We start from the raw sequence: 27814 nt of genomic DNA on the forward strand, positions 1-27814 counted from the left end.
AAAAGGTTATTAAAGGGCTATGGAATGTGGCTTGGTTTGCAGAGTGCCCACCCAGCATGCACGAAGCCCTTGGGTTGATCTCTACCACTGCACAAACTCAGCCTGCCTATATATGCCTGTAATCCCAGACTTTGGAAGTTAAGTTTGGAGGATCAGAAGTTCAAAGTCACCCTTGGCTACACAGCAAGTCTGAGGCCACCCAGTGTAGAGGAGACCTAAATAAAATAAAATTACAAAGGCCATCAACGCTCAGAGTAGTGGTGTGTGTCTGTAGTTTCAACTAGTGAGGAGAATGAAGAGGTACTTGAGCCTGGGGAAAGGAGCGCGGCCTCACTGTAGCAACCAGGAAAACATGATGGGGTGGGCTGTACTCTCAGCAACGGGGCAGCTGAGGCAGGGGTATACTGAGGTCCAGGCCAGTCTGGGCTACCAGCAATATTTGAAACTAATTAATTAATAAAATAACAAAGTAATAACAACATTATGTGAAATAAAGACAGAACTTAAAATAAAAAAAAATAAAAATAAAAAGGTCACCAAAGTGATTGGGACACAATTTTTATCATTTATCCTTTTTCTCATGGATAAATTCTGCAGATTTTAGCTGAACTGAATCCATTATGTCCTTGAACCTTCCAATTATCCTATTGTTTCATTGTGTCAATGAAAAATATTTTAAAACGTCAGCGCTACGCTCAAGGTGGGTGAGTAAAATATAGCTCCTGGAAGAGCTTAGGACCTAATGGTGGACACCGGGCTTTTGTTGTTTGTATACAAAGACATGTTTGATAAACACTAGCAGGAGGTTACACACATGTTGGCTGGGCGAGGGCAGGAAGCCTTCACACAGAAGGAACACACTGGAACAGTTAGGGCTGGAAGTGAGGGAAGAAACAGGGAGGAGCTAGAGAGGTGACGGAGGCAGAACACAGGCACAGAGAAGGCAGGCAAGGCCAGACTGTGGGGCTATGGCCAGTGTCCCCTTCCTAGAACTGAGGAGTCACTGCAGGACCAGGAGGCAGATGTGAAGAAGGGAACACACTTCACTCAGAGCTCTCCTGGAGGAAGACTCCAGCAACAGAGAGGTACGTGGAACACAGCCACTCGATGTGCACGCATGCAGGGGTGGCAATCAGCAAGACTGGCAAGTTTTGGGAAAGATGGTGGAAGTTCAGGTAGCCTGCTGGCTGACTGTGTGCAGACTCCACTGTCAGCTCGGAGAGTCTACCTGAGTGATGTCTTCAAAAGGAAACTCTCTCCGGGTCAGGCTGGGTGAGCCCATGGAGGGCTTGCGCATGGGCAATCTGGGAGACCTAGACATCTCTTGAGCAGCCCGTGGCAGCTTGGGCGACTTTCGGGCCTCAATGCTGATCCTGTGGAGACAAAGTGGGAGGGGTCAGAAGGATGCATCTGGATCCAGAACCCTTCTCCCTCTGACACTCAGCTGTAGAATGTTGGCTCTCAATGGTCAAAGCACTCATTTCCCAAAGCTCTCTCTTGCTTTTGATTTAGAAACAAGGGGAAGGAATGCCAACTAAATACTATGTGATACACGCAGAATTTAAAAACACAGAGATGATGCCTGGTGACTCACCTGCAAGAGCCTACAAAACAAACACTCACCACTTACTGACTTACAGTCTATTGAGAAAAGTGCACATGCCTTCTGCCACAGAATCAGCCCTAGAAAGATGGCAGGAAGGCAGACTGTTTTTCATCCTAAGGACACTGTGATTTACAAAACTTCTTTGATGTCAGTTTGGACTTTAGCGGATTATTTAACATCACCAATGGTAATATTTAAATCAAATCAGAAGCATTCCTGCTGCCTCTGATTCCACGTTCTATCTCTACTCCTTTATTTACAATGGAAAGATACAGGTGTTTAACACCAGTCTACTCAAAAGACAATGTTATGGAAACAGCTATGGTGGTGTTCATAATGTCCTATCAACAGTGCATGAAGCATAGGATATGTACTGTTTACAAATTGCTAAGAAACTTCAGGCTCCAGGGAAGTGGGAAGACGGAGGACTGAGCCGTGCACACTGTTGGCTTAGCTGCTGTGTAAGTGTTCCAGGCAGAGAGAATGAGGAAGGGGCACCACTCATAAGAATGGCAGAGTCTTCAGGGGATATTTATAGGCAAAATTTATGGTGAATGATCTGTCTGCTTAGGAAGTGGAGAACACTACAGAATGATAGAAGTTCCTAATTTTATGAACAGTTTAAACAAACTTTAGATGGATCACATTCCTGGAACAGTAAAAATAAATGTTTACCCTTCATGTCATATACAAACACTGGTTTGGCTATAAAGCAGATCTGAGATTTGATGTGAAAACTAAACATGTAAGGCTGCAGGAAGGATGCTCACAGTCTTAGAACAGACAGAGATTTCCCAAGTGCAACACAAGAGGGGCTGATTATAAATGGACCTCTCATACTGGACTATCTAGCAAAATGTATATTTGACACAGAATTCTCTCTGTTACAAGTCATTAAAACAATCCAACAACAACAACAACAACAACAATTCAGACACGTCACCAAAGGCAGCTACCAGACACCGGTAAAAACAGAACAAGTGCTCAGAGTGACAGCACCAATCCCTGGAGACTCCAGAACCAAACTCTAGTGTCAGTGTCACTACACAGCCACACATTTAATTAGAATGGGTAAAGCTCTTAAAAGTCACCACAGAGCTGAAAATGAGAATGGAAACCTTATATACTGTTGTAGAAATTTAATTTGGTATAGTCACCTTGTAATGCTACTTGGTAGTTTCCACTAAAGTTTAAAATGTATTTAACTCATGACCATGTAACACATTTCATAAGAATATATGCAAGAGGGCTGGAGAGATGGCTCAGTGGTTAAGAGCACTGACTGCTCTGCCAGAGGTCCTGAGTTCAGTTCCCAGCAACCTCACAGTGGCTCACAACCATCTGTAATGGGATCTGATGCTCTCTTCTGGTGTGTCTGAAAACAGCTACAGTGTACTCATGTACATAAATAAATAAATAAATCTTAAAAAAAAGAAAAAATACAAATAAAAATAGCATCATTCTTCCCAAACTAGAGACTAGCCAATATACACTGACTGGGAAAGCACATAACACATAGTGACATGTTTGTTATAATGAAATAATCCCATAAAGTGTTTTAAAACAAAAAGGCAAACTACTGATATCTATGATACAGTGTTGAGGAAAAAAGACCTAAATAAAGAGTACCCATATTCCTATGAAATTCAACAGTAAAAAGAAAAAAAAAAATCTATAGAACAGAAGTCATTCTGAATGCAAGAAGTACAAAAGACCTTCTGGAATGATGGGCATGTCTTTTACCCTGAAACGGCGACACATCAGTTAATCTACTGCCCAATGAACCTGATATCTAAAGGATGGCCATCTGGGCATGTCTAGGGTGGTATGTAAGTCACACCTTGATTTTGCATGCTATCACACAACAGTCAACAAGCAAAGGGTCTTGATGATGTCTGTCTGTCCATTACTGCCCACAGAAAGGTCTTGTCTAGTCATATAGCCATGACAGCAAGAGCAGGGAAACAGTGCTCTCCCAGGTGGTGACACCAGCCCTCTGCCTTCTTCAGTCGGCGTTACAGGCACAGAACTGGGCATTCTCTTCAACAGACTCATCTGCTTGTAAAACCTTGTTTTCTGTTCTTAACCTGGAAGGGAAAACAAGGAAGCTGGGAAGCAGTGGTGGCTCTAGGTCACAGCCTTCACTGCTGACCCTAGTGACGCCTTGAGGCCTTCATTTACCTCCTAACCTGGAGGAGAAAGGCAGGCAGGCAGGCAGGCAGGCAGGCAAGCTGTAATTATTCTAGAAAGAATCTTCCAGAATGAAAAGTGGTAAGAAAACAAAAGGGGGGTTGACTTTGCTGCTGTGTAAGTGTGACCTTCCTTTCCTTCCTCTTCTTTTCAGTGTAGCCAAGTTTATTTGGGTAGAAATGGTTCTAGAACTAAGCAGCAATCTGGACCCAAGAGGGTCAGAATCCTCATTACAGTCATTTTGAATTGAACTCTGTATCTAGAACACTGTAATGTCATGTAGAAAGGCACAATAAAGGGACGCCTACTGTTACCTTGGGAGTTTGGGGGATTTGCTAGCTCTGGAAATTTTGGGAGACTTCTTGGCGGCCCAATCATCACTCAGTTCAATATCACTGGAGTCTGAGCAGTTGCAGCTGTCAATCACAGTAGAAATTAAGCTGTTCCCATAGATCTCATCTGTAAGAAAGCAGTTGTAAGGTGTGAGCAATTGTTACTGCTGTACAGCCTGACTTTACGGGCTTCCTCGTTAGGTTAGAGGCTAAAATCTAAGAAGCAGTCCTTTTCCTTTTACAGTGTTTATGTTCTTTCCTAAAAAGAAATAGGCAATTTCTACTACTGTTGTTAAGATGGCTGATATTTTAATGCTCTGGAAATATACAAAATTGTTCATTATGCCAAAAGTTGAAAACAAAAATTTTACTATTGAGTAAAATACTCAGGTGACCGCCTAGTCTTGTGTGAACGTTCAAGAAGACTGGAAAGCTAGGCTGAGGGTTCACCCACAGATTCCTTGGATCCTGCTTCTGGATCTGGAAGGACCACGCTGTCCAGGCCTGCAGAATCTACCATCTTGCTGAGCTGGGTCCATGTCACAGTCTCTGGGCAGTTCTGTCTAGAATAACAATTCTAGACTTGCCACAGGCAGTCGAGGGCGTAACAATCCCACCTGGTATAGCTGACCATTGCCAGAGCACTGAAAGGGAGACTGTGGGCACTGAGAACTTTCAGTGGTAGATTTGCACTTCTCTGTGTGTACTCCATAGAAGTACACTTGGCAGCCCACACCAAATCCAGACCGCTTAGTTGTTAACACATCACTGGGAAATGAGGTATCTGATCTTAAATTTTTTATAACTAAAAGTTATAAAGTGAATCTACAAATACCAAGTCAGTGCCCACTCTGTGTGGTATGTGAGAAGTACTATGGAAGCCATTCCTAGTAACTTTGCTAGTTGGCCATCAGAAGAAAGATTAGAAGCCCAAAACAACAGAGGGTTAAAAAAACAGTACAGTGGACCAAGCACAGACCTGCAAGCAGACACACTATTAGAAGTCTCTTGCTGCTTCAACCACCCCACACTCTCACACCCATTCCTCTTGCCACCTAATCCCCATAGTGCCTTGTGCTTATCCCAGAATGGTCTTGAACTTGTACCCAGCTGAGGATGACTGTACTCTTCAGCTCTTCCTACTTTTACTTCTGAAAGGCAAGGATACAGCCATGCCACACCATGCTTGCTTTATAGGAGTACTGAACTCAGGGCTTGTTTGCTGAGCAAACACTGTTCAGACTAAGCTCTATCTCTTGCCCCCACAATGATAATTCTAGACACTTGGTGAACATTCCTAGTAGTAAATCTCAAAATTAAGTACATAAACATCTCCCAACGAACCCAGGCCCCACAACAGACCTCATCAGGTAATGACAGGAGCGAGCCCAGGAACTCAGAGTTAACCACACCTCTCAGGTGCTTTTCCCTGTGCTTCTCTAAGGGCCATATGTTGAGAAATAATGCTATGGCATCTAGGAAGGGTTAATCAGCTTCTCCTGATGTGACAGGCCTGTCTTCTCAAGGTTACATGTTACCTCTGTCCTCTGAGCTACTTTGTATATACCACTGAGTTGGCAATTAGTCATACTGTGCCTTGTGACACAGCTTCTATTTCTGTCATGAGGTGTTTAAATTGGATAAACTTTTCAAGTGCTTAAATTGTCCTGTGCTCCAGTAGGTTCACAGGGAGGCTCACATACATAGGGTGGGCACTGACTTGGTGTTTGTAGATTCACTTTATAACTTTTAGTTATAAAAAATTTAAGATCAAATACCTCACTTCCCAAAGATGTGTTAGCAACTAAGCAGTCTGTATTTGGTGTGGGCTGCCAAGTGTGAGCATTTAGGAAAACTAGGCGTGCCAGGCAGAGAAGTCTGGCCTTGGGAGGCTGCAGCCCCTCTGCAGAGGGAAGGCAGGTACACCAGGGAAATAAACAAGCCCTTCACCCAAGAGATCTTAATATTCGGTCTCAGCCTGGGTTTTTAGAGTTGTGCCTGGAGCAGGTCCCTGGGAGAGCAAGATACACAGTGAGGAGTATGCAGTCTTGGGGGAGGGGGGGCCTGGCCCCCTGAAGCCATTTCCTGAAATTTTCCATACACCCCCCCCCCCCATGTCCTCGATTCTTCTTCTTGCTCCTTCTACCTTTGGTACTGGCTGATCATATGAATCAAAAATCAAGAGAGATGACAAACATTCACAGTTTAAAGCTGAGCTAATTGCTTTTAACTTTATATGGGAACGTGTGGTGCTGGAGAGGACTGCCACAGTTGCTGTGGTAACGCCTAGGACATGTGCAGACATGTAAAATACTGGCATCAGCAAGTGAGGCCGAGAGTAAACATAGCCACTGCTTAAAGAACTAAGAAGACCTTGGTCACACATGCTATGGCAGCTTCAGGGACACAACAAAAGACAAAGACCAGTCCAGAGGGTGAACTGACACTAGGAAGTGCAGAGTATTAACTGATGAAATAAACTCAATATGAACAATGTTGTCTCAAGGTCTAGTACTACAAAGATGACCAGTTCTTCCCTCCAGGGCAAGCAGGCTCCTGAAAATGATAACTGTAGTGTGCCAAGCAGGACTATGACAGGTGACGGACACCAAGGTCATTGTGTGCCTTCTGTGGCAGGGGTCACAGGAAGGCTGCGGAATGTATAAGCTGCAGGTACTTGTAGGTCCATGTACTTGAGCTGGCAACTAACTGGCACACGCCCTGGCAGTCCCTTCCTGGGGTTCTCAGTCTAGATCCTGTGAAGAGGCCCCTTTAATCTATCTGAGCACTGATGCCCACAAGAACAGAATGATGCTTCATGTTGGACCGGTAACGGGTCTGTAAGAAACTTTCACTAGAACTGACTGGAACACCCAATAGTGGATTAGCAGGGCAGAGGCAAAAGTGCAAGGCTGAAGGTGGGCTGCAGGCTTGAAAATCTGAGCTCTGTCACCCTCCTGGGAAGGCAGGGACTTACTATTATGTCCTTACCTCAATACTACATCCAGGTACTCAATGAGTCCTTACTCAGTGACTGCGAGAGGGCTGTACTCAGCACCAGAAGGCCTATACTAGTAGCTTTCCCTGGGACGGGAGCTGATCTTTCCTCGGCCTGATACGCACCCATGCAGTGCTGTGAAAAACTCCCAGCAAGAGTGTTTAGAAAACTGCTCAGTCAGAAAACTGCGAGCCAGGGCAAGGAAGAATGTCAGCAGTGTGAGATCCTAACCACCATCAAACAGTCACAGAAACTGGTATTCTCCTTGCATGACTTTAAGGGTGATATTTTACAACCATACAAGAATGGGGTCTAAGTTCCTGCAGCAAAGCACCCACCTGATTTGCTGTCTGTTCGAGGGTCCATAATGACGAACTCTGGCCGCAGCTTGCTGATGCGCCGCCCCTTGAGAATGGGCACGAGTCCTCCCAGATACTCCAGGTAGAGTGTGTAGCAGGGCCCTCCAACCTCTGGGTCATCCTCTGTACGCTTCATGGTGCAGTGCAGCCGCTCATTGCCTGCTGAGGGGTAGCTGACGAAGTCCCGCATGTTGTTGGGGTCTGGAATTGGGGGCTAGAGGCAGGACACAGGTAGAAAAAGGAGATCTGAGAACCCACAAAGAAAAAGAGCAGGCACAGAGCATACTGCCTTCTGTCACAGATGCTCCGGCAGAGTATAGGCTAGGCAGAGGTCAAGTCTATGCTGTAGAAGATTACTCAAAACTGAGGAGGCTTTTAAACAGTAATTAAGTGAGGGTCCCACTTTGGACAATGAACTGCAACCAGTGACAGTGTTGACACCTACTTTTTTCTGATATATCACACAAGAGTTGAAAACTCCTAGCATATTATCAATATTGTATGGCACCTTAGAAAAAAAGAACCATTAGACTCTAACACTCGAATGTATTAGAAGGAAAGTGATCAAGGAGTCAATCTAGAGACAGGAGAGTGAAGGTCCTAAGTGTACAGGGCCCAGGGTCAATAAAAAGCCTCCTGTGAGTAGTAGCCGCTTAGCGACTGGCTGGTCTGTGTCACATGTTCCCCCTTTACAGGCATTTTCTGGGTGACAGTCTGTATAAGAGATGGCTGGGGAACCGCACAATGAGGGAATCACACTCACTACAGCAAAGACAAGAGCAAGCCTGAGAACTGGAATGGACCAAATCCTGACTAGTGTCCTAACTAGCTTCAGAACAAGTTATTTCCCTCACAATAGCTTCTTTCCTGTTCTATCAAGAGGAAACAATGTTAGAATCTGCATAAGTCAAGACAAAACAAACAAAAAAAAAAAGTACTTGGTATACTGTCAGTACTAAATAAACAGTTTGCTCCTTTGACCATCATCCTGACACAATAATCAAGCTGGCCATGAGAAAGAAATGCCCCCACATAGGGCAAACATCACATGGACGGACAGTAACAGGAATGCCAGGCAGGCTGCAGATACATAAGAACATACGGGTCTCTGCAAACTCCATGCAGCCATCCTCAGGCACTCTAATGGAGAAATGGGGAAGTCTGTGCATTACCTCTGGTACTGTCCCCCATCCCTCCTGTTTCTTGTGGTAGGAAGGCTAGGGAGGGAGCACAGGAAGCACAGAGGGGGAAGACTACCTTAATAGTGGGAATGAAGGCAGTGGAGAGGTAGGAACAGAGACGAGGGGGCAAGGTCAGCTTGTTAACGTCCTTGTCTTCTCGAAGGGTGCTGGCGATGGCCTGCTGGCACAACAGCTGGAGACTGGACACTCGGTGTTCTACACGAACCACATACAGGGCTGGTCCTGAGGCCATAAGCAGCCGGGAGTCCCGATGACCCCAACAGATGGAGATGATGGGGCGCTACCGAAGAAAGAAGACACATCGGGGATGGGGCACACAGTTAATCTTGTCCAGCAAAATAACGTCACTTGCCAGTTTTGAGAACATTGGTATTTCAAAGCATAGCAGGGAATACTAGCTCTGTCTGAAATGGTTCCTAAAAGCGTGGCAATTGTCTAAGGGTACACTCATCTCTTCTTACTACAGGGCTGGCCACCTGGATCCTCAAATTATCCAGTGGTGGTGCCTATGAATTAGGAGGTGATAAAGAGGTAGATAGACCATATGACCTTTTTCCATTCTTCCATGAGACAGCATATCAGGGTCAAACTAACACTGGATGTGGGGCTCTGAGTCATGAAACTGGAGACTAACCCCAGTTCTAAGCCTCCAAACTTTTTTTTTTAATGAGTCAAATAGGAATATTATGAGGATTACAGGAGAAGGTAGTACCATGGTGCTTCTAGGACCCCAGGAATGAAGTCACCACTGTTCTCCACTGTCCTCAAACAGACTTCTCTTCGGGAAAGGGAGAGCTGGGGAAGCAGCGTTCCTAAGGAATAGTCTAGGACTGAGGATCTTTGAAAACACAAGCTGCAATCCAAATGTGCGCATGTTAGAAACTTCTTCTACTGAAACAAACCTCAAACGCAAGAGTATTATCTAAGAACGAGTATTATATAAGCTGAGCAAGGTAGACAAAGATAAAGGGCTGAGATGGAGAAATGGTGAGCTCTGTTCACGCTGATCCAGACACACGGAGTGCTAATTTAATGAGGTCTCCAGGGCTTCAGAGATCACAAGTGGAGACGTCAGATCTCCTATATAAATGACAGGAACAGAATTCTCACAACACTTTAGTGACAAACATTGAGATAAAAGGAACACATAAAGACAATTCCTTAACATAGGCCCTAGGGTCAGCTAATCCTGGTTTCAACTTCAAAACACAAAAAGCAAGGCTGGAGATAATTTATCTTGTATTTTTATCCATGAGGCTGGGCCACAGCTCCCCCACCAAAAAAGATTATGCATTTTTTAGTTATAAATCCAGGAACTCAGGTCTGAGGAATCCTAGAACATTTTAAGCTTGGCTTCTACAATAAGATGACTCCATAAAGGGTAGACCACTGAAAGAGGGACCTACTAACTCTTGGCAGGCCATAATCATTGCTAATAACACAGCAGAACACTGTATATGTGTACCTGTGTGTGTCTGTGTGTGTGTGCGCGCACATGTGCAGACATGTGTATGTGTGTGCATGTATATGATCATTAAACTCTGAAGCTACATATTAGGACAGTGATTCCAGTACCATCAAACTTACACTGTTGTTTGTTGGAGACACTGGGAATCACGCTGTGGAAACACACTATAACTGAGCTAACTCCTCAGCACTTAAGCTTACGTTGAAAGACACCTGTTTATTTATTTATTTATTTTACCTTTGCATTCTAACCCCCATGTACATTCCTAACTTACTGCTCAAGTCCTCAGCTTGCACAACCTGACACACTGGAGGCTGGCTGCAGAAGTGACGTCTTTTCTCAGATGCTCTGTTTCTCTTTGATTGAGGAATGAACTTCCCAGGCCAGCAGTGCAGGGCTGGGCTGCAGAAGGCAGCCTCCTGCCCTTCCCTCTAGTTCTGCCTCCCATGCAACTCTTTCTGTATAACAGCTAACTACACCTTAGACATAAAGTCATCCTAAGCATGTCTCTCTTATGCATACCTAGAATTCACTACTAATCCAGACTTTCAACTAAACGCAAAGCTTCAATAGTCGTCTCCCATTTAATCAAATAAGCACATCTTCATAACCAGTTCCATTCTGCCGTCACAGTAAGTACCCATATGTATTATCTCACAGTCCTCTCAGTTGTCACACGAGCACTCCTGTTCCAGTTAACACCTGAGGAGTGGAGTCAAGAGGGCTAGGTGACTTAGGCCCAGCTAATAGACAGGGAGAACTCCAACTCTTGGCCAAGCCAGGAAATGGTGCTTATCTTATTACAAGTGGCCACCTCTCCTAAGTACTGGTGTTCTGATGCAACACCACCTTAAAAGTGTGTACTATCTCACTCAGAAAATCAACTACATGTCATTCAGTAAGTAATGAACCCCATTCTCTCCCTAGTCCATTTGGGTAAAGGCTATTTTACTGAAAACAACAACAACAACAACAACAACAACAACCATGTTTATAGAAAAAGCTAAAAGAACAAGCAGGACAAACAGGTTTCATAGACAGTACTGACAAATGAATGGCAGGAAAGACCGCATGGGTTGGGTGGGAACAAACAGGGATGTACCACCAAGAAGTCTGAGTAGATGGCCGGCAGGAGAACCAGATCCGCAGACTCCTGCAGTCCAAGCTGGGCAGCATGGGAGTCAGAGCATCAAGCTTTTGGCTTGAAGGAAATAAGACACTAAAGCACTGCACGTTAGAGGCATTATAACCACAAGGGTTCCGAGAGAAGGGCATAATCTTTTGGGCAGATTTAAAACAACATGTTATTATATTGGTATTAGGGATAAGTTTCTTTGAATTGAGAAAGCAGAGCAACACATTCTATATCCAGGAAATAGAATGCCAATGGGACAGAATCATAAGGTATGTCTCAGTCTGGAATTCACAGATATTCAATTAAACAAAAAAGTCTTATGAACTTAGAGAGACTGAAATGCTCCCCGTCGTCTCCTATCTGTCGGCTATGGCCACATCTGAGTGTGTCCCCAGATGTTGAAAAATTAACCCTCAAAGTTTTATGATGTGACTGTTATTCAGACATAAGACCTTTGAGAGGTAGCTGGGATTAGAATGGGTCATAGAATGAGGCTCCTTGAAGGCATAAATTTCAGTATGGAGGGAAAGAATCCCAGCTGGCATGCATGCTTGCTCAGTCTTGTATGTGCTACCCTCAGTCTGCTGTGACGATGACAACACGGCCTTCACCAGAAGCTACACTGACCTTCCTAAAGCCTCATCCCAGGTACCAGTACTCCTGACTCTGGGAGGTGGGGAGACAGCACCCCTCCATCTGTTTTAACGTCATGCTCCAGCTTCCACATGGATTCCTCTCAGCTCAGCATCCCGCAAGTGCTGCTGCCTCCTCCTTCACCTCTGCTTCATCCCAGGTTATCAGGACTCAGGCTCACGCTCCTGCTGTCATCTCCTTCCTGTGAATGTCCTCCAGGCTAACCGTGCTGCCACCAAGCCCACTTTTCACCTTGTTCTTGTTCAGTGTGTTTATCATCATTATTATTTCTTCTTCCTCTTCTTCCTTCTCCTCTTCTTCTGCTTCCCCGTCCCACTCCTCAGGTCTTAGCTGTTTATAAACATGACTTCTGTGTTTCATGTTATTGTCCACTCCCTATTTTGTTTGCACACCTTTCAGATTACACAGCTCAAGTTCAGATATTTCATCTACTTCGGAAAACACATTGTTGCTCACGCTCTATTTTGATTGTTGCAGCGACAGCTCCAGCAGCTAGAGCAGTGGTTCTCAACCTGTGGGTTGTGACCCCTTTAGGTTCACACACTAGACATCCTGCATGTCATTCACAACAGCACTAAAATTACAGTTATGAAATAGCAGTGAGATAATTTTTTGGCTGGGGGTCACCACAACATGAGGAACTGTATTAAAGAAAGGGCCCCAGCGATAGGCCGTTTGGGAACCACTGCTGTCTCAGAAAAATACTTAACACAGATGACTCCAGAAACTCTGGTAGACTGGAAAACTCTTTTACAGTATAGTTTCCACTGTTGTGATGAGATCACTCAACCTAAAAACCCCCAAATCCAGTTCTGCCATGTCTACATCCACCTGCTATCCTGTTGGCTGACACAGTTTCCTTCAGCGGTTCTGCATGGCGCTCTATGTGCTCTGCACCTGCGGCTGCTGCCTGAGCGCTGTCCTGTGCACTCGAAGCACAGGCTCTCTCTTCATTTGCCCTTTCCCACTATCCACTCCCTGAGCACAGGCCAACTTCACTTCAGCCACGATCTCTGTGCAGGTGACAAGGAATCTCTGCCTCTAACCAACTCTCTGATTCTAGTCCCACTTCCTAATGACCCACTCCTGCTCTTAAACACACACACACACACACACACACACGCACACAGACAGCTGGACTTCTGGCCCAAGGTCAGTGTAAACTGTCCACTGAGACTAGAGGGGAGAGTGACCTGATTCTTGGATGAAGCCCTGACATTAGAACCTCAGCCCTCAGGTGGTTCCATGTTAGCTAGTGTGCAACACTAAAGGACAGGAAGTGTGCCTTACGGAAACACTGCTCCATTCACACCTCTTCCATGCTCTGCACCTTTAGAAACAGCCATGAAAAGTGTAAAGGTGTCTTAGACTGCACTTTCTGAATGAGAGTAAGAGAAGAGACCGCCAGATAGAAAAATTTCCATAAAAAGCAAGTACTCCTTTTATCTATGTTACCACAGCATCTAGAAGCCAATTCTAACTCAAAATCTAGAGTGTGTATCTGTAATTATTTGTGTTTTTAGCTGGCTTCTCAGGTTTTGGTGGGAGGCACTAATATTGTCTCCTTGTTTACTTCTTATATAATGATCCTTAAAGGCTTATGCCAGCCACAGTCATTTCTCAAAGTATCAGCTCTGCTTGGATTAATAAGGGAGCAGATATGCACATACTTATTTGCTCACAAAGATATGTTAACCAATTATACTTTTAAACCCTATAAATAAAACAAAACAGCTTGATTAGAAATGAACAAAGTACTTGAAAAGCCATCGCTTTAACAACATACAGATCACCAGAGTGAGACGCTCAGTACAGTGTCACTCAACCCAGATCACAGCCACAATGAAGAAGCACCATACCCATATGGCAGCTACTACCGACGGCAAAAACGATAAAAGCACAACACCCAGAAAAGAACACTTGTAAGACATGGAGAAACTGTGACTTGGAAAGGTGGGAGGATGTATAAGCAAGCGGCAGCAATGAAAAACGGGGGGTCGGCAGAAAAATGAAAAAGCATCCTATGACCAAGAAGTGAGCTTCTGGGTACATATCCAAAAGAACTTAAAGAGGGCTGTAGTATTTGTACACCCATGTTCATAGCGGCATTATTTACAGCAGCCAGCCAGGTATGGAGGTATATGCCTTTAGTATGAGCTCTTGGGAAACAGAGATGAAAGATCTCTGCCATTTCAAAAACAGCCTAGTCTACATATCAAGTTTAAGGCCAAGCTAGTCTACAAAGAGAAACCCTGTCTCAAATAAAACAAAGCAACAGCCAAAGATGGGAGGAAGTCAAATGTCCATGGTGTATAAGTAGGCAAACAAAACGTATTATGTTCACATAAGTGTATCTACTTGGCCATACAAGCTCAGGCAGATTCACCGTTTGCTCTGTAACACAGATGAACACTGTATCAAACAAGCTACATGCTCTCTGATTTCATTTCCCAGGGCACAGAGTGTGACTCACAGAAACAGAGGACACTGTGCTGCACAGACCTGGGCCTTCCATTTCTTTCCACCAGGACAGGAAGATAACTGCCAGAGACTCTTGCGGGAAAGGCTCTGTAGCAAACCATGGCCTTGACTTACAGTGTTTGTTTCTGACAAGCCTTTCCCTCTTGCTCTGTGTTTTAGCTCACAGTCTAATACTGCCCTCTGAGATCTACTCTAGAGTGCTACTCAATTCTCTGTTTCTACTTTTCTCTTGTCAACTTCATTTTTGTTAAGCAAAGAACTCACAAAGTGAAATTCTCCCTTACAAACAACTGTGTGAAGACAGAATTCACTCATCTCTGGGGTTTTCCTGAAGCAGATCCCTCTGTTAACTCTCTATGCATTTGATTTCAAAATGGAATCAAACATTTTGGTTAAAAGATAAAAGCTGCTTTCTTCCCTAATTCCCTGGTTTACAGGCCAAGAATTAGTTGAGAAAAAAAATTAAAATAAATCTTGCCAAAACTAATTACAGTAAGAATAACTAATTCATGATTATTTACCAAAAAATAGAGCATAGCAACCCACTGGATTTTCAAGTGTTCTTACCTGCACAAGTGTGTCCAGAGTGAAAATGTGCTCCCCTCTAACATTGTAGAACTTGACCATGGCACTCCTCAGAAGAGGACCATTGGGCAGCTCGCTGAACTGGGCCTGCTGCTCCATCCCAGCAACTGCCAGTAAGTCTCCCTGTGTACACCATTGGGCCACCACCTCTGTAACCACACAAAAGGGTCGGTTAGCATGAGGACACAGCCCTCCTTAACAGCCATATCACTGTGTCTCCAGCAGCTTAAAACACAATTCCCAAACAAAGCCAGCAGAGGCTCTTCGGTCTTTCTTTCATGAGGGTATACTTCGCACAAGATAATAATACTCTTCTAAAGACGATTTATTTTGAAGGGGATTGCTGCTCCTTTGGAACATAACTAATTCAGGGTGAAAACCTCTTCTAAGAAAACCTACAAGTTAAAGCCAGGTATGGCAGCATGTGCTGTAAGCCTAGCTACTTGGTAGGTGAAGGCAAAAGGGTCACAGTCAAGGTCAGCCTGGGTTATGTAGCAAGATCTAATTATTAAAGCATATATAGAGATATATACATATATATGATAAAAATAAAAGCTGGAATGTTGAATATGTGCCTCCAGTATCATCATTCCCACAATAAGATTGTGAACTATCCCTAAGTGAGCTAAGACCTATGGCTGAGTCATGTTCTAGCAGGACTTTCCTACTGTGGTACAGGTAACTAAAAGAGTTTGCTTATAAATTCTCCAATTAAAAAATAGATTGAGGTAAACTCCAATTAGCAGTTGAATTTGGGGACTATTGGGCATAAAGTTCAGGCCCTGGATGCTTGTGTGTACAGCAGAGCTCTGACTGTTTACTGGACACCTACGGTATGGATAGAGACAGAACAAAGGCATTCCTGCTGAGTGCCAGGTAGCATGAATGGAGAAATGCCACACTAGAAATGAGATGCCTACCTACAAATCGTAGTGAATGCTGTGTCTTTTTCTAGTATAAGCAACTACTTATTTCTTGCTGATAAAATGGATAGATAAGGTAGATAGATGACAGATAGACAGACACCTATTAATACTAATAAGATTTACAAGCTCTTTCTTCTCTCTCAATGCCTTCAAACTACCACCTGGTTATACAGCTCTCTGAAATACAGATCCATTTTGTAGAGAGGTGAGACTAAATCACTGACGGTGCTCTGATGGCATCCACATAGATCAGAACCCAGGACTAGAATTCGGTGCCCAATCTATAACAGGTCACAGGTGAGCAAACTCCATGTGATGGGAAAGACTTGGATGCTGAAGCTAGCACACTCTGTAGTAGCTGAGTTCTTTCACCTGCTGGAGAAGCTAGAGAGCACTCCCTGAGGGGAGGCAGCTTCCCGGACCTTTCTCATTAAGTCAGAACAGAGCGGAAACCAAGAAACAGCTTAATAGCTCCAAACACAGAACAGAAAGGCTGTAAGCACCTGAAAATCATACAACCATCAATAAACAATATTTCTCAAATGAATTAAAATCAAAGTAGGAAACAAAAAGTAACTTTAAAAAGAAGCAAATATCCTGGTTAACAAGATTTTCAATACAGCAGGAGAGGGAACTAGAGAACGTATGTACAGTGTGCTCTGCACATCTGAGGCCAGATCATGCCTAGAGAAAAGCCTGGTCATGATCGTGAGACTGAAATGACCTGCTCTGGATGACAGCATTCTGCACACAAAGAACCTAGAGACAGTCAGAGTGAAGCAGCAACAAGATGGCCCTGCTAGCACTCCTGAGATGGAGGAAAGAGATGGCAATGTTTCCAAAGCCCCTCATCTAACTCACCCTGCTTAGTGGGTGGGTGAGTGACTGCACCACACTTCTGTCTTTCCTTCTTTTAAGATTCTGCAGAATTTTGACACAGAGTAGATTCAACAACTGGAAGGCAAGCTGTGGCCTCTGCAGCACTGGCCTGGGCGCACAATGCTTCAGAATTCTCAGAGCCAGGCAAGCAGAGGCTGAGAACTCGAGGGGTCTCTGTGTTAGAGGTAACAAGAATCTAAGACTTTATGAACTTATGCCCCAGGGATGCAGTTCATGCAGGTGCAGAGACATCCTGAGAGCTGTCATCTGCAAAGGTAAGGTGCTCTCTTCAAAAGAATAGACTCCTTATGAACATGGTCCTTGTTCTGGCAAGGACAGAACTTGTAGCGACAAGGGGTACAGCAGGAAACACTGGCTTCTCTGAGGTTCAGCAGGGCTCAGCTGTGCTGAACACAGTGTACTTGATTACCTCACGAGCCTTGACAGCTAACAAAAAAACCATCTGGAATTTTCCCCTGTAACCAAGTTACTAGGTTCTCTACAGGGGCAGAGTTCCTGGGACTGTAATTTGAAACAATCATAAAGTGATAGGGAAACAAGAATAAAAGCAAGTTCTCATTTGGTTGCTAGAAACCTAGGTGTGACTGGGACATACTTTTTTGGGGGATCTTTTTAAAAATAAATTATACTTGAATCACTTTAAAAATGTTTTCAAATGTTTCTTTCCAAGATTCTTAGTTATAATGTCCTTAAATCTCCGAAGAGACTATTTAGAACATAGTGTGGAGACAGCCAGTACATGCTGTGTACAGAAGTCCCTTTCACTCTTGCTGCAGGTCTTGACACACAGGAGCCTGGCAGCTGCAAGGCATCTAGGTGGTCTGCTCTCAGGCTTCACTTACTTTCTCAGTGATTTCAATCCTCTGCATATTTGGGCCTTTTAAACACTGTACATACACAGACACACACAGACACACACACAGACACACACACAGACACACACAGACACACACACACACACACAAGCAGAAAAATATTCTCCTTGCCCTGGTTATCTTTAACTGTCCACTTGACAAAGCATAGTCATCTGACCAGAGAATGTCACCCGAGGGATGGGCCTACTGGAATGTCGGTGGGGGTTATCTTGACTAATACTTAATGTGGAAAGGTCCAGCCTACTGTGGAAGGTACCATTCCCTCCCTGGGCAGGGGGGTCAAGACAACAAAAGCAAAAAAAAAAAAAAAAAAAAAAAAAAATAAAAAAAAAGCAACCCACCAGGTTTCCTGCTTCAAGTGCCTGCTTGAGTTGCTGCGCTGACTTCCCTCTGTGATGGACTGTGCAATGGAAATGCAATACAAATAACTCTGACCTCCCCTAAGTGCTCCTGGTAAGTGTTTAACACATCAACAGAAAGAAAACTAGAATTTTCCATAAGCTAATCTCATAAAACTTTAAAAAAGAGGTAGCTAAGACTCAGCAGGAAGGGAGTGGTACCATATATACTGTAGCACCGTTTGGGAGTTTGAGGTCAACACAGTCCTCTGCCCTAAGTTTTCTATGGTAAACAGTTGCTTTTTTTTTTTTTCAATTAACCATAAGGTATGTGTATGTCTGTGTGTACAAATACATGTGGATGTGAAGTGACTGAAAGGGGGAAAATACACAATTTAGTAATTGCATGATGGTAAAATCATAGGAAAAGTTTTTTGTTTTTTGTAAAGAAAGTTTTTGTTGTTTGGTTTTCTTTTCCTTTTTAAAGGCTGGAGAGACAGCCCACACAGTCAAGTGTTGTATCTTAAGCATCAGGACCTGAGTTGAGTCCCAAGAACTCAAGTAACTGCCAGATGTGGTGGTGCATGCTTATAATCTACTGCTGGATAGGTGGTCGAGACAGGCGAATGTTTAGGTCACTGGCCCACCCGCCTAGTCTAACTGGAGAGCATTCAGACAATGTATAACCCTGTCTCAAAGAAACAGATACTATATCAGAGATGACGCCTGAGGTTATTCTCTGGCCTCCATACATACTTACAGGACAGAGACAAGACTGAAAGGCAGAGGCATGCTACATGAGGAAGGTGGCAACACAGCTAAACACCCATCCAAAACCTGCACGATTCCCACAAACCTCACTGAAATGATGAAAGGTGCAACTCTGAGCCCAGAAAGACGGCTCAGTCATTAAAAGCGCTGGGGGGGGGGGGGGGGGGGGGGGGGAGGGGGTCTGGGCATGCTAGGGGGTAGGTAGGGGGACAGAAGCTCATCTTTTGTTTTCTGATACATATGGGATGAGATGTGAGGGTCCCACATGTGGCTGGAATCCACTTACACCACCTAGAAATGTGCTGCCACTGCCTGTGTCAAAGAACACCAGAGCTCATGGCTCAGGCATATTTTTTTAAATAAAAGAAAGAAGGGGAAGGGGTGGATATCACACCAAAAACCCACGTCCTGCTCCTTGTGTGCTAAGCAGAAACTTGGGGTAAATTACTCAGCCAACTTAATCCTAAAGTGGAGCTCCCTCAGCACCAGCTGCACCGTGAAAGCAGACACCCACCTCAGTCCCCTCCAGAATCTGCAGCATAAAAAAGCACCAGGACAGGAGATGCAGAAGACGGTGGTCATGGAGGAGAGGGTGGTGTGGGATATCTGCACATGTGTTACAATGTTGTTACAGGGCTGGTGACAAGGAGCATCAGGAGTTACCTTTCTCCCCTGGGAAAAGTTCTCTGAGACAGTATAGAAAGACCAAGGGATCAGAGACTCTTCAGCCTCCATCAGAGCCTCAAGTGACAAGATTGTTTTCTGAAGAACCAGGGTCACAGCATCTTTAGTGATCTTAAACTGCAAAATCTAAACAATCTCAATATCTCTGCCCACCAATTCTGCTCACAGCACTGTGATAAAGTAATGACTACGGCATCTCTAGCCTCATGGTGCTTGTTTCTTTCCATTATTTATTAATACAGACAGGAAGATAACAGATTAAAATTAAATTTATAAATGAGAACTACTGCTGCTGTTCATACCACATGTAAGACTGAATCTAAATCCTGTTGATGTCAGAGCAGAAACAAATACTCTGACATCAAGATAGGAAAATTACTTCTATCCGGGAACTAGTGGATGATACTAGCTCAGGCGAGTCTAACTGTCTGAAGTCATAAAGCGAGAGCGCAGCACAGGTATACAACTATCCCCAGCTACACCATAAAGAACTGAAAACCCTGCAGACTAGATGGTAACCTGCTAATTAAGGGTAGCTTTCTGAGCTCCTCACACAATGGTGCACTCCCTTTATAGCAGGGCTTCTCCTTCTCTGACCTTGTCTGGGGAGCTAGAAACCCACCCACCCTCTACTTTCGGAATGTCACATAACAGCTTCATCTTTTTTTCTTCAGATAAGAACCAGATCAGCAAGCACCTGAGATTCCTGTCATGACTCCCCATGCTAACAGCTAACGAGGCATCTCGGTACCTTAGCCTCCTGCCAATGACCTCTGCCCGCCCTGGATATCCCTACCCACTTCCTCCAAACCCCTGGATTCACCCGGAGTAAAGCTGATCTGTTTCCCTGTTTATGACATCCCGGTGTCAGGAACTGTATCAGCCAGCTATCTCGGGAGTGGGGGAGGGGAGGGGGTCACACTTAGATTTAGAATTCTCATAGGTAATGACTATAAAATATCTCTCTCTCTCTCTCTCTCTCTCTCTCTCTCTCTCTCTCTCTCTCACACACACACACACACACACACACACGAGTTTAAAACACAACACATTTAAAAGACCTAATACAGGTTATCCATTCCCATAATACACACTTGGTGAGAATGCATTAGAATAAACAAGAATGGAATGGTAATTATATTACTTTGAACCGTAACCAGACATTTGATAGAGAACAAAATTCAGGATTCCACAACTAAAGGCAGATCTCAAGAAATTAGCAACTATGGTTAAAAGTTTAAAATCAGTTTTTGAAGAAAACTAGAACTTTAGGAGATATATGAAAGAATTTATAAGGGCCAGTCCTATTTTAACTCAATGAAGACAGAACATTCAGAAAATAGCCAGCAGAGCAGCACAGAATGTAGGTCTGCTAGCAAGGGAAGATATTTGCTCTCCTATCTGTGGCATGAATAAAGACTTTGCACAGTTTCTGTCCTGGGGGAGCTTAGAGACTAAATAATTCCTTACAAGTGCAGTGCTAAAACAGCAAAATGGGATACCTAAGAACGAGCAAATTTGCTTAAAAATATGCTTTACTTTGAAAACAGACTTAGTAAGTGTGGGCAGACAGGCGTCATACGCTGCTGCCAAGTGTGATGCACACATGACTCGTCACAGCCCTGAGGTTCCTAGAGAGCCTGGAGAAGCAGCAGCTGCTGCCACGGTAGTGACTGCATGACGGCCAGCTAAGACAACAACACAGCACTCTTGTCTGTCTCCCCATCCAGGTGACAGTGAGCCCAGTAATATCAAGGAGCAGAACCAGCTCAGGCTTAGAAGTTAATTTTTTTTCTACTCTGCTCCAGTGAATCCTGAAGATTGTTGTTTTTCAAAAAGACCTACCAAGGTCACTCTGTTTTTAGTGACCTTGAAGTACACAACCAGAACAGTCCCAATATCTCTGTCCAGTAATTTTTCTCTTGTAAAAACATTTCCTCACAGGACTGTAGCAGCACTTATCATCGCCCTGCATGCATATGACAGCCTGGAACCTCCACAGGTCTTTCAAGGAACTCTATTGCACAACAATCAACTCCTTATAAGCTTGCTAAAACTCTAAGGGCTCTGGGTAAAGGACAACATGCCATCTGCTGCCATCAGAGTGAAGTGACAGTCAGATGGAAATATAGTCAGCAGCAGGCCACCCTTGTTGGAGTGGAGAAAGGAGAGAGCTATGACTCGGACTGGGTATTAGGAATCCCTACTCTACATGAGAGTAGCTATAGACCTGTTAAGATGAGCAGTGACGCTTAGCAGAGTGCCCTTTGTCAACAGACTCCACTAAGTCCCCAAACACTGGAAGGCACCAGCCTGGAAGGCAGGTGCGCACAGGGAATGGCGTATTTTGTACCTTTCAGTCCTGAACGGATGACAGTGGGAGACAAGTCATCATAGTTGTTCATTAAGCTGATGTCTCCCGAGGTGAAGCTGACGGTGAGCAGAGGCTTGATGTTCTGCACAGGAATGGGGTATGCCGCAGGACCATCTGTGGAAACACAAGGGCCCAGTGACTAGCTGGCACTGAGTACAACCTGACCCCATGTCTAAGGCTGCACTGTTTATGACACCTCACTTAGTACTTTTCTCTTGCCACGACAGAACACCATGACGCAGGCAACTTACAAAAGGAAACAGTTAATGTGGGCTTACAGGTCCAGAGAGTAAGCGTTAACAGGCAGGCAGGGCGCTGAAACAGCAGTGGAGAGCTTGGATCCTTGTGTACAAGTAAGAGGCAGAGAGAGAGGGATAACTGGGAATTGAGTGGGCTTTTTAAAACATCAAATTCCATACCCAGTGACACACGTTCTCCAAGGCCACACCTCTTAATCCTTCCCAAACAGTTCCATCAACTGGGAACCCTGTCAGCATTCAAACATGTATGCCTATGGGGCCATGCTCATTCAAAGCATCACAGTGCCCTAAAAGTTATCTGATAATAGAGCTCATACCTGGCCTGGGATGGGACAAGTGAAGCAAGCACTGCAGCACTCAGGGTCACACAGTAGGGCACTAACATGAGGAGCCGAAATGAGAAATGAGACAGAGGATAGGCAGCTCCAGAGGGAACTGAGGGTGATGACGTGTGTGAGTTTATTAACACATATGTTAATGTAGTATGTGTTTCTTCTGATACTAAGTGTAAATTATTTAAATGTTGTGTAACATGAAGAATGGTGGGGAAAGGTATAAAAGTGTTTTCTTAATTGTGGTCCAATGCACAGAGCAAAACTCTTCTCTCTAAGTTAGAGACAATAAGCAGCCATAGCAGCCAGTATGAGATCCTTAAGTTTTTATCCCAGCAGCCACCACATTTACAGAGAGAGTGGGACCTAGACATGACTCATGAGTACTTCACCATGTGTCAGTGCATGGCCGGCAGCAGGAAACTCGGCTTGGAGGTTCTAGGAGTGCTCTCGTGTAACAGGCTATGAACAGGCTCACCCACACAGTACTTGATAAAGAAAAAGTCAGGTTGCAGAGATGGCTCAGTGGTTTCGAGCAGTCACTGCTCTTCAGAAGACCTGGGTTTGATTCCCAGCACCTACATGGTGGTTCACAACCATTCTTACAACTCCAGTACCAGGGATCTGATGCTGTCTTCTGGTTCTGCAGGTGCTGCATGCATGAGGTGTACAGACGCAGATGTGGCAAAACAGCCACACATATAAAAAAAATTAATTACAATATTTTTAAGTAAAAGTCTCTCTGAACACCTGGATGGCTGGAGGTGTTGTAGTGACACTGAAGTCATGTCCTGCAGGTAGTGAGAGTGGTCCAGCAGACATGTAACCCAAGACAGCAACCTTTCTGTCACTCTAAGCAGCCCGTCACAGTCACATCACCTCTGCACTCCAACACTGCTACATCTAATATGCAATGTGTGCTACCCTGAGAGCACCCACTGCTTCTGAGAAGTGCACCCTGGTTAGAGAAGTGTCAGGTATACACTGCTGCCTCAGGTCAATGTTAGACTTATTCTGTAATTTTGGTCTTTGCAGACTATTTCCTCCTCTAATAAAATAAGAATGAGTAAATCTGCATCCTACTTACTGGACAGGGTTTCCATTTGAAGACAAGCTATCTGTATTTCATTGAAACTGACTTTATTATTCTCAGGTTGAAGAAATATGACAAATAATTTATCACAGCTGTGTCCATCAGGAGAAGGATAGTTACTTCCTCAATGGATTTATAGGTGCTAAACACTACCCCCCTAAGACCCACAGACCTGAACCCTACTGATAACTTATTTTGAACATGGGGAAAATCCTGAGGAATCATCTGTGTCTCTGTGACAGGAGGAAGGAGACATGTGCCATCCAGACACTGATGACATTGGTCAAACCCTTCGCAAGACAACATACATCATCCATCGTGACAGGATTGATGAGAAACCATGAAATGCATGGCTTCAGCTCAAGGGGACAAACAGAAACCAACAGTGGACAGGAGCCTGCAGCTGTAGGACAGCCTTGTAAGCAAGGAGCTACTCCTTTCTTGCATTTTATAATCTCTCATTTATATACATCTTTCTCCAAGGGAAAAAAAAAATCAGGGCTGAGATACAGATGACTAGCAAATCTTGATGTTGGCAGACGTCTGCTGGTTATCAAAGGCTTCCCTTGGTCTCCTTCACATCTGATAAATAAAATATATTACCACCACAGGTGGAGGAAGCATGACTCTCAAGTATCTAACACCAACTAACACCGATAAGGCTTCCAGAGGGGCACTACCTCCTTGTGATTGAGAAGGGACAGAGCACAAATAAGGACATGGAGCACCAGCTCCAGCTGCTGCTCTCTGGAACAGCAGAATCTTTCTCTTACATAAAGCTAAGCCACCAGCTTTAAAACCGCTAGGGATTTGGTCATACCACATATTCAGTTATATTAATAGTACATAATTTTTCATCTGTAATGAAAATTTATTCCTGCTAAGCAGCTAGGTCCCACAAAACCCTAGGGATAGGAAGAGACATATGTCTCATTTTATGTCTAGGAAAACCTTAGTCTTTGGAATTCAGTCCAGTGATCTTGAGAAAAGGGGTAATGGGAAGACACACATTGGGGGGAGGGGCAGTTGTGCTGTATTTCAGCATCAAAAGCTCTCTCCAGGAAGGCAGAGAGGTGTGTGTAAGGTGAACCTTCTCTGAGTGATGTCACTCTTTCTCAATGTTCTCTTTGCCAATTGCAATAAAAGCGAGGGCAGCGAGCTGGTTACCTTGGGGCGGAGAATAATCATCTGAGTCTGTGTCACTCTCACTGCTGTCCTCCACCAGGAAGATGGGGTAATTCCAGGACATGCTGAGGATGCCATCAGATTCATGCAGGAGGACATGGGCAAGCATTCTGCCGTGGCAGTCCATGACAATCACCTGTCCATCTGCTGTGCCAAATAACACCTGCAACCAAAGAGCAGGGCCCTTGAACAAGTGGAGTAAATTTCAGTCTCAATTTGTTTTAGGAGGAAAAAAATACATGTACAACTAAAAAGACAAACCGATGAAAACAGGGTGACAGGACAACGGGCTTAGTTTGTTTTCTGTTGCTATGATAAATACCCCACAAAAGCAACTTCACAAGGTCTATTTTAGCTGTTCCAGGTGATAGTCCCCATAACGGGGAAGTCACAGTGGCAGGAGCCTGAGGAGCTGGCCACACTGTCTCCATAGTTAAATACACACATGCATGGTCAGCTCATTTCCCACAGTTCTACAGGCCAGGGTCACCGTCAGGAGTGGTGCACTTCACAGTGAATGAATCTTCCTACCTCCATCAATGTAACCAAATAATCCCTCACCTACGGAAGTGTGAGCAGCAGCGTGATCAACACGTGCTGCTCACACATTTTCAAAAGCAGAAAAAAACCCAGCTGTACTGTTTTTCTTTTTTGTCTTCTAGCTAAAAGAGGGGCTAAGAAAACATTCATCATTGTAGAAAGTAAAGATGCACCAGAAATTCACTGTTATCTCTCTATTACAAAAAACTTTTTATGTCTGACAAAACAGAAAATACATTTGGTCATGTAAGGATATTATCTTACCATATGTGGAAAACAAGACGCTCTGACAGTGACTTTTTAATTAAAGTTTAGCTGGCTTATAAAATAATGGGTTTCATTAATATATTCTCATACATGTATATTACGTTTTCCTGGAAAAGATTTGACTTCCCATGTTTAGAGTACTTTTCACAGATGATAGTGACATCAATGAGTTAATAATCAATGCGGTGCTCTGAGGATGGAATTAACATACTCGCTAAATGTTTACACACGCTGCCAATTCCTTCATCACAATGAACAGCAACTGCTGGTCTATGCTGGACTGGACCTCAGAGGAGCCCAACACCTCAGTGTGGTTAGGGCTACTCCTGAGAACTTTCTCTGGACCCCACAGCTCTTAGAGGACACAGACAAACTGAGTATGGGAGGCAGTGGATGTAGGCAGGCACACATCTGAGTAGCAAATTCTGAGGGAAGACTCTTTGGCTGTCAGCTCCTCACTGTGAGTAGCAATGGGTATGCCACAGTTGTTAGAAACCAAGCTGGATATAAGTGTGTCACCACCAGAACATTACAAGAGAAGCCTTGGGTCCCAGGAGGCAAGATGAGCATTTACCACCTGCTTTGTGATCGCATCTGGAGGTCTTGCATCTGACACTGTTATAAACTTTGAAATTGTTTTGCCTAACGGGATTGAGGGATCTGTACCTAACATTCACTTCTCAGTGTGACAAGCATGCCAGTTATCATCTGTATTACACACACACACACACACACACACACACACACACAGAGCTTAGGAAGCATGAAATAGTCAAACCACGGCTATCTAACTGCAAGGACTGGAATTCACACTCAGAACATTAACATTTTTAGGGTTTTTTTCATCCTGGCATCCTCTTGCTCTTGAGACACCATGACAAGCACCTCTACAGCCGACTCTGCAGTTATATTCTTGGCATCTCAGAGAGCTCTGGATGCAGGGTGAGCTCTTGGTAAATATTTTTTTTTTAATGAAAAGATTGAATTAAAATGAAGGACAGCAACAATTTAAAGACATATGGGCAAATTATTAATAATAAGGGAAGAAGCAGTAAGCTTATGGAATTTGTGTGGCTGTTTTATAATGAACCAATCACTCATTAAATATTCTGTTCTGTTGTTTCTAAGATAGGGTCTATCCAATCCAGGCTAAATTTGAACTTGTAAGCTTGCTGCTTCATGTTTCAATAAGCATGTCCCATAACGCCAAATCTTCCTTTAAACATCATCTACAGTTAGGAGCTGGAAAGATGGCTAAGCAGTTAAGAGCTGATTTAAGAACAGCGGAGTGAAGAACTGACTGCTCTTCTATAGGACATGGGTCTATTCCTAGCACCAACAGAGCAGCTCACTGTAACTTCAGGCAAAACATTAATGCACATAGAATATAAATAAAATTTTAAAAACCATCATCTATAGTTTGGTGGAAAAATTTCCCCCAGTGGAAATGATGAATTTATCAATACATATAGATTAAAAGTAAGTACAGACAGAACTATTAGGAACAGGAAATTCATCTTGGCTGCCAACAGAAAAACCCAATATCCGTTAGCCTGTCTCCAGGGCATTCACTCAACATGGGCACCAAGATGGACAGAAGGAACAGAGTACAGACCCACCGAATTCTACCCTGAAGCAGGCAGGTATTTAATGTACTTAATGGACAGTTTGCAACAACAAGCACAGAACACGCTTTCTTATACTCTCAACAGATGCACATGTTTCCAAAGGAAAAAGGTGTGAGGGTCCCAGGCAATGCTAATTCTGTGGACGGTGTCTGTGGAGGGTACTTCTCTTGTTCCCTAACATATTCTCATGGACCTTCAAGCAAAGTGAAGGGACATTTTGACACATAAAACTTTATTAATGACAATAACCCAGTAGCGGATAACAGCAACTCTTCAAAAGAACTCAGGACTTACATATGTCAATCCTGAAGAATTCTAAGTGCCCTGACTGTTGTGGGTTGTCCTGTGACCCTAATATTTTCACTGGCACCTATATCACCTTTCTCCTGTCTTTGCCATGTGACTGTCTGGCCCCCTTCTGAGGACACAATGTCAACAGACTGAATGTTTATATGTCTGCAAAATTCATATCCTGATAGCAGTTTGAGATGAGGCCTACAGGAGGGGGTTAGGTCTCGGTATTGTCACAAGGATGACGCCTTCATGATGGGATGAGCGCCCTTCTGGGAGGAAAAGTACAAGTTTTATTTTTCCCCTCTCTACCTTCAAGCACCAAAGAAAGACAACCTGA

General features: G+C 44.0%; 1 protein-coding gene across 1 annotated transcript in view; it reads right to left on the bottom strand.

Annotated features, from left to right (window-relative positions):
• Tulp4 (TUB like protein 4) overlaps positions 1–27814 on the bottom strand; it is a 106458-nt gene that overhangs the window by 15150 nt on the left and 63494 nt on the right. The window contains exons 4-10 of the mRNA XM_076926689.1: positions 24731–24911; positions 21858–21992; positions 14993–15159; positions 8743–8967; positions 7465–7699; positions 4111–4255; positions 1229–1373 (exon numbers count right to left, since the gene is read on the bottom strand). Coding sequence (XP_076782804.1) covers positions 1229–1373; positions 4111–4255; positions 7465–7699; positions 8743–8967; positions 14993–15159; positions 21858–21992; positions 24731–24911 — 1233 coding nt within the window. The remainder of the gene's footprint in view (positions 1–1228; positions 1374–4110; positions 4256–7464; positions 7700–8742; positions 8968–14992; positions 15160–21857; positions 21993–24730; positions 24912–27814) is intronic.

Source organism: Arvicanthis niloticus, chromosome 28, assembly GCF_011762505.2.
Source record: "Arvicanthis niloticus isolate mArvNil1 chromosome 28, mArvNil1.pat.X, whole genome shotgun sequence".
Classification (NCBI taxonomy): domain Eukaryota; kingdom Metazoa; phylum Chordata; class Mammalia; order Rodentia; family Muridae; genus Arvicanthis; species Arvicanthis niloticus.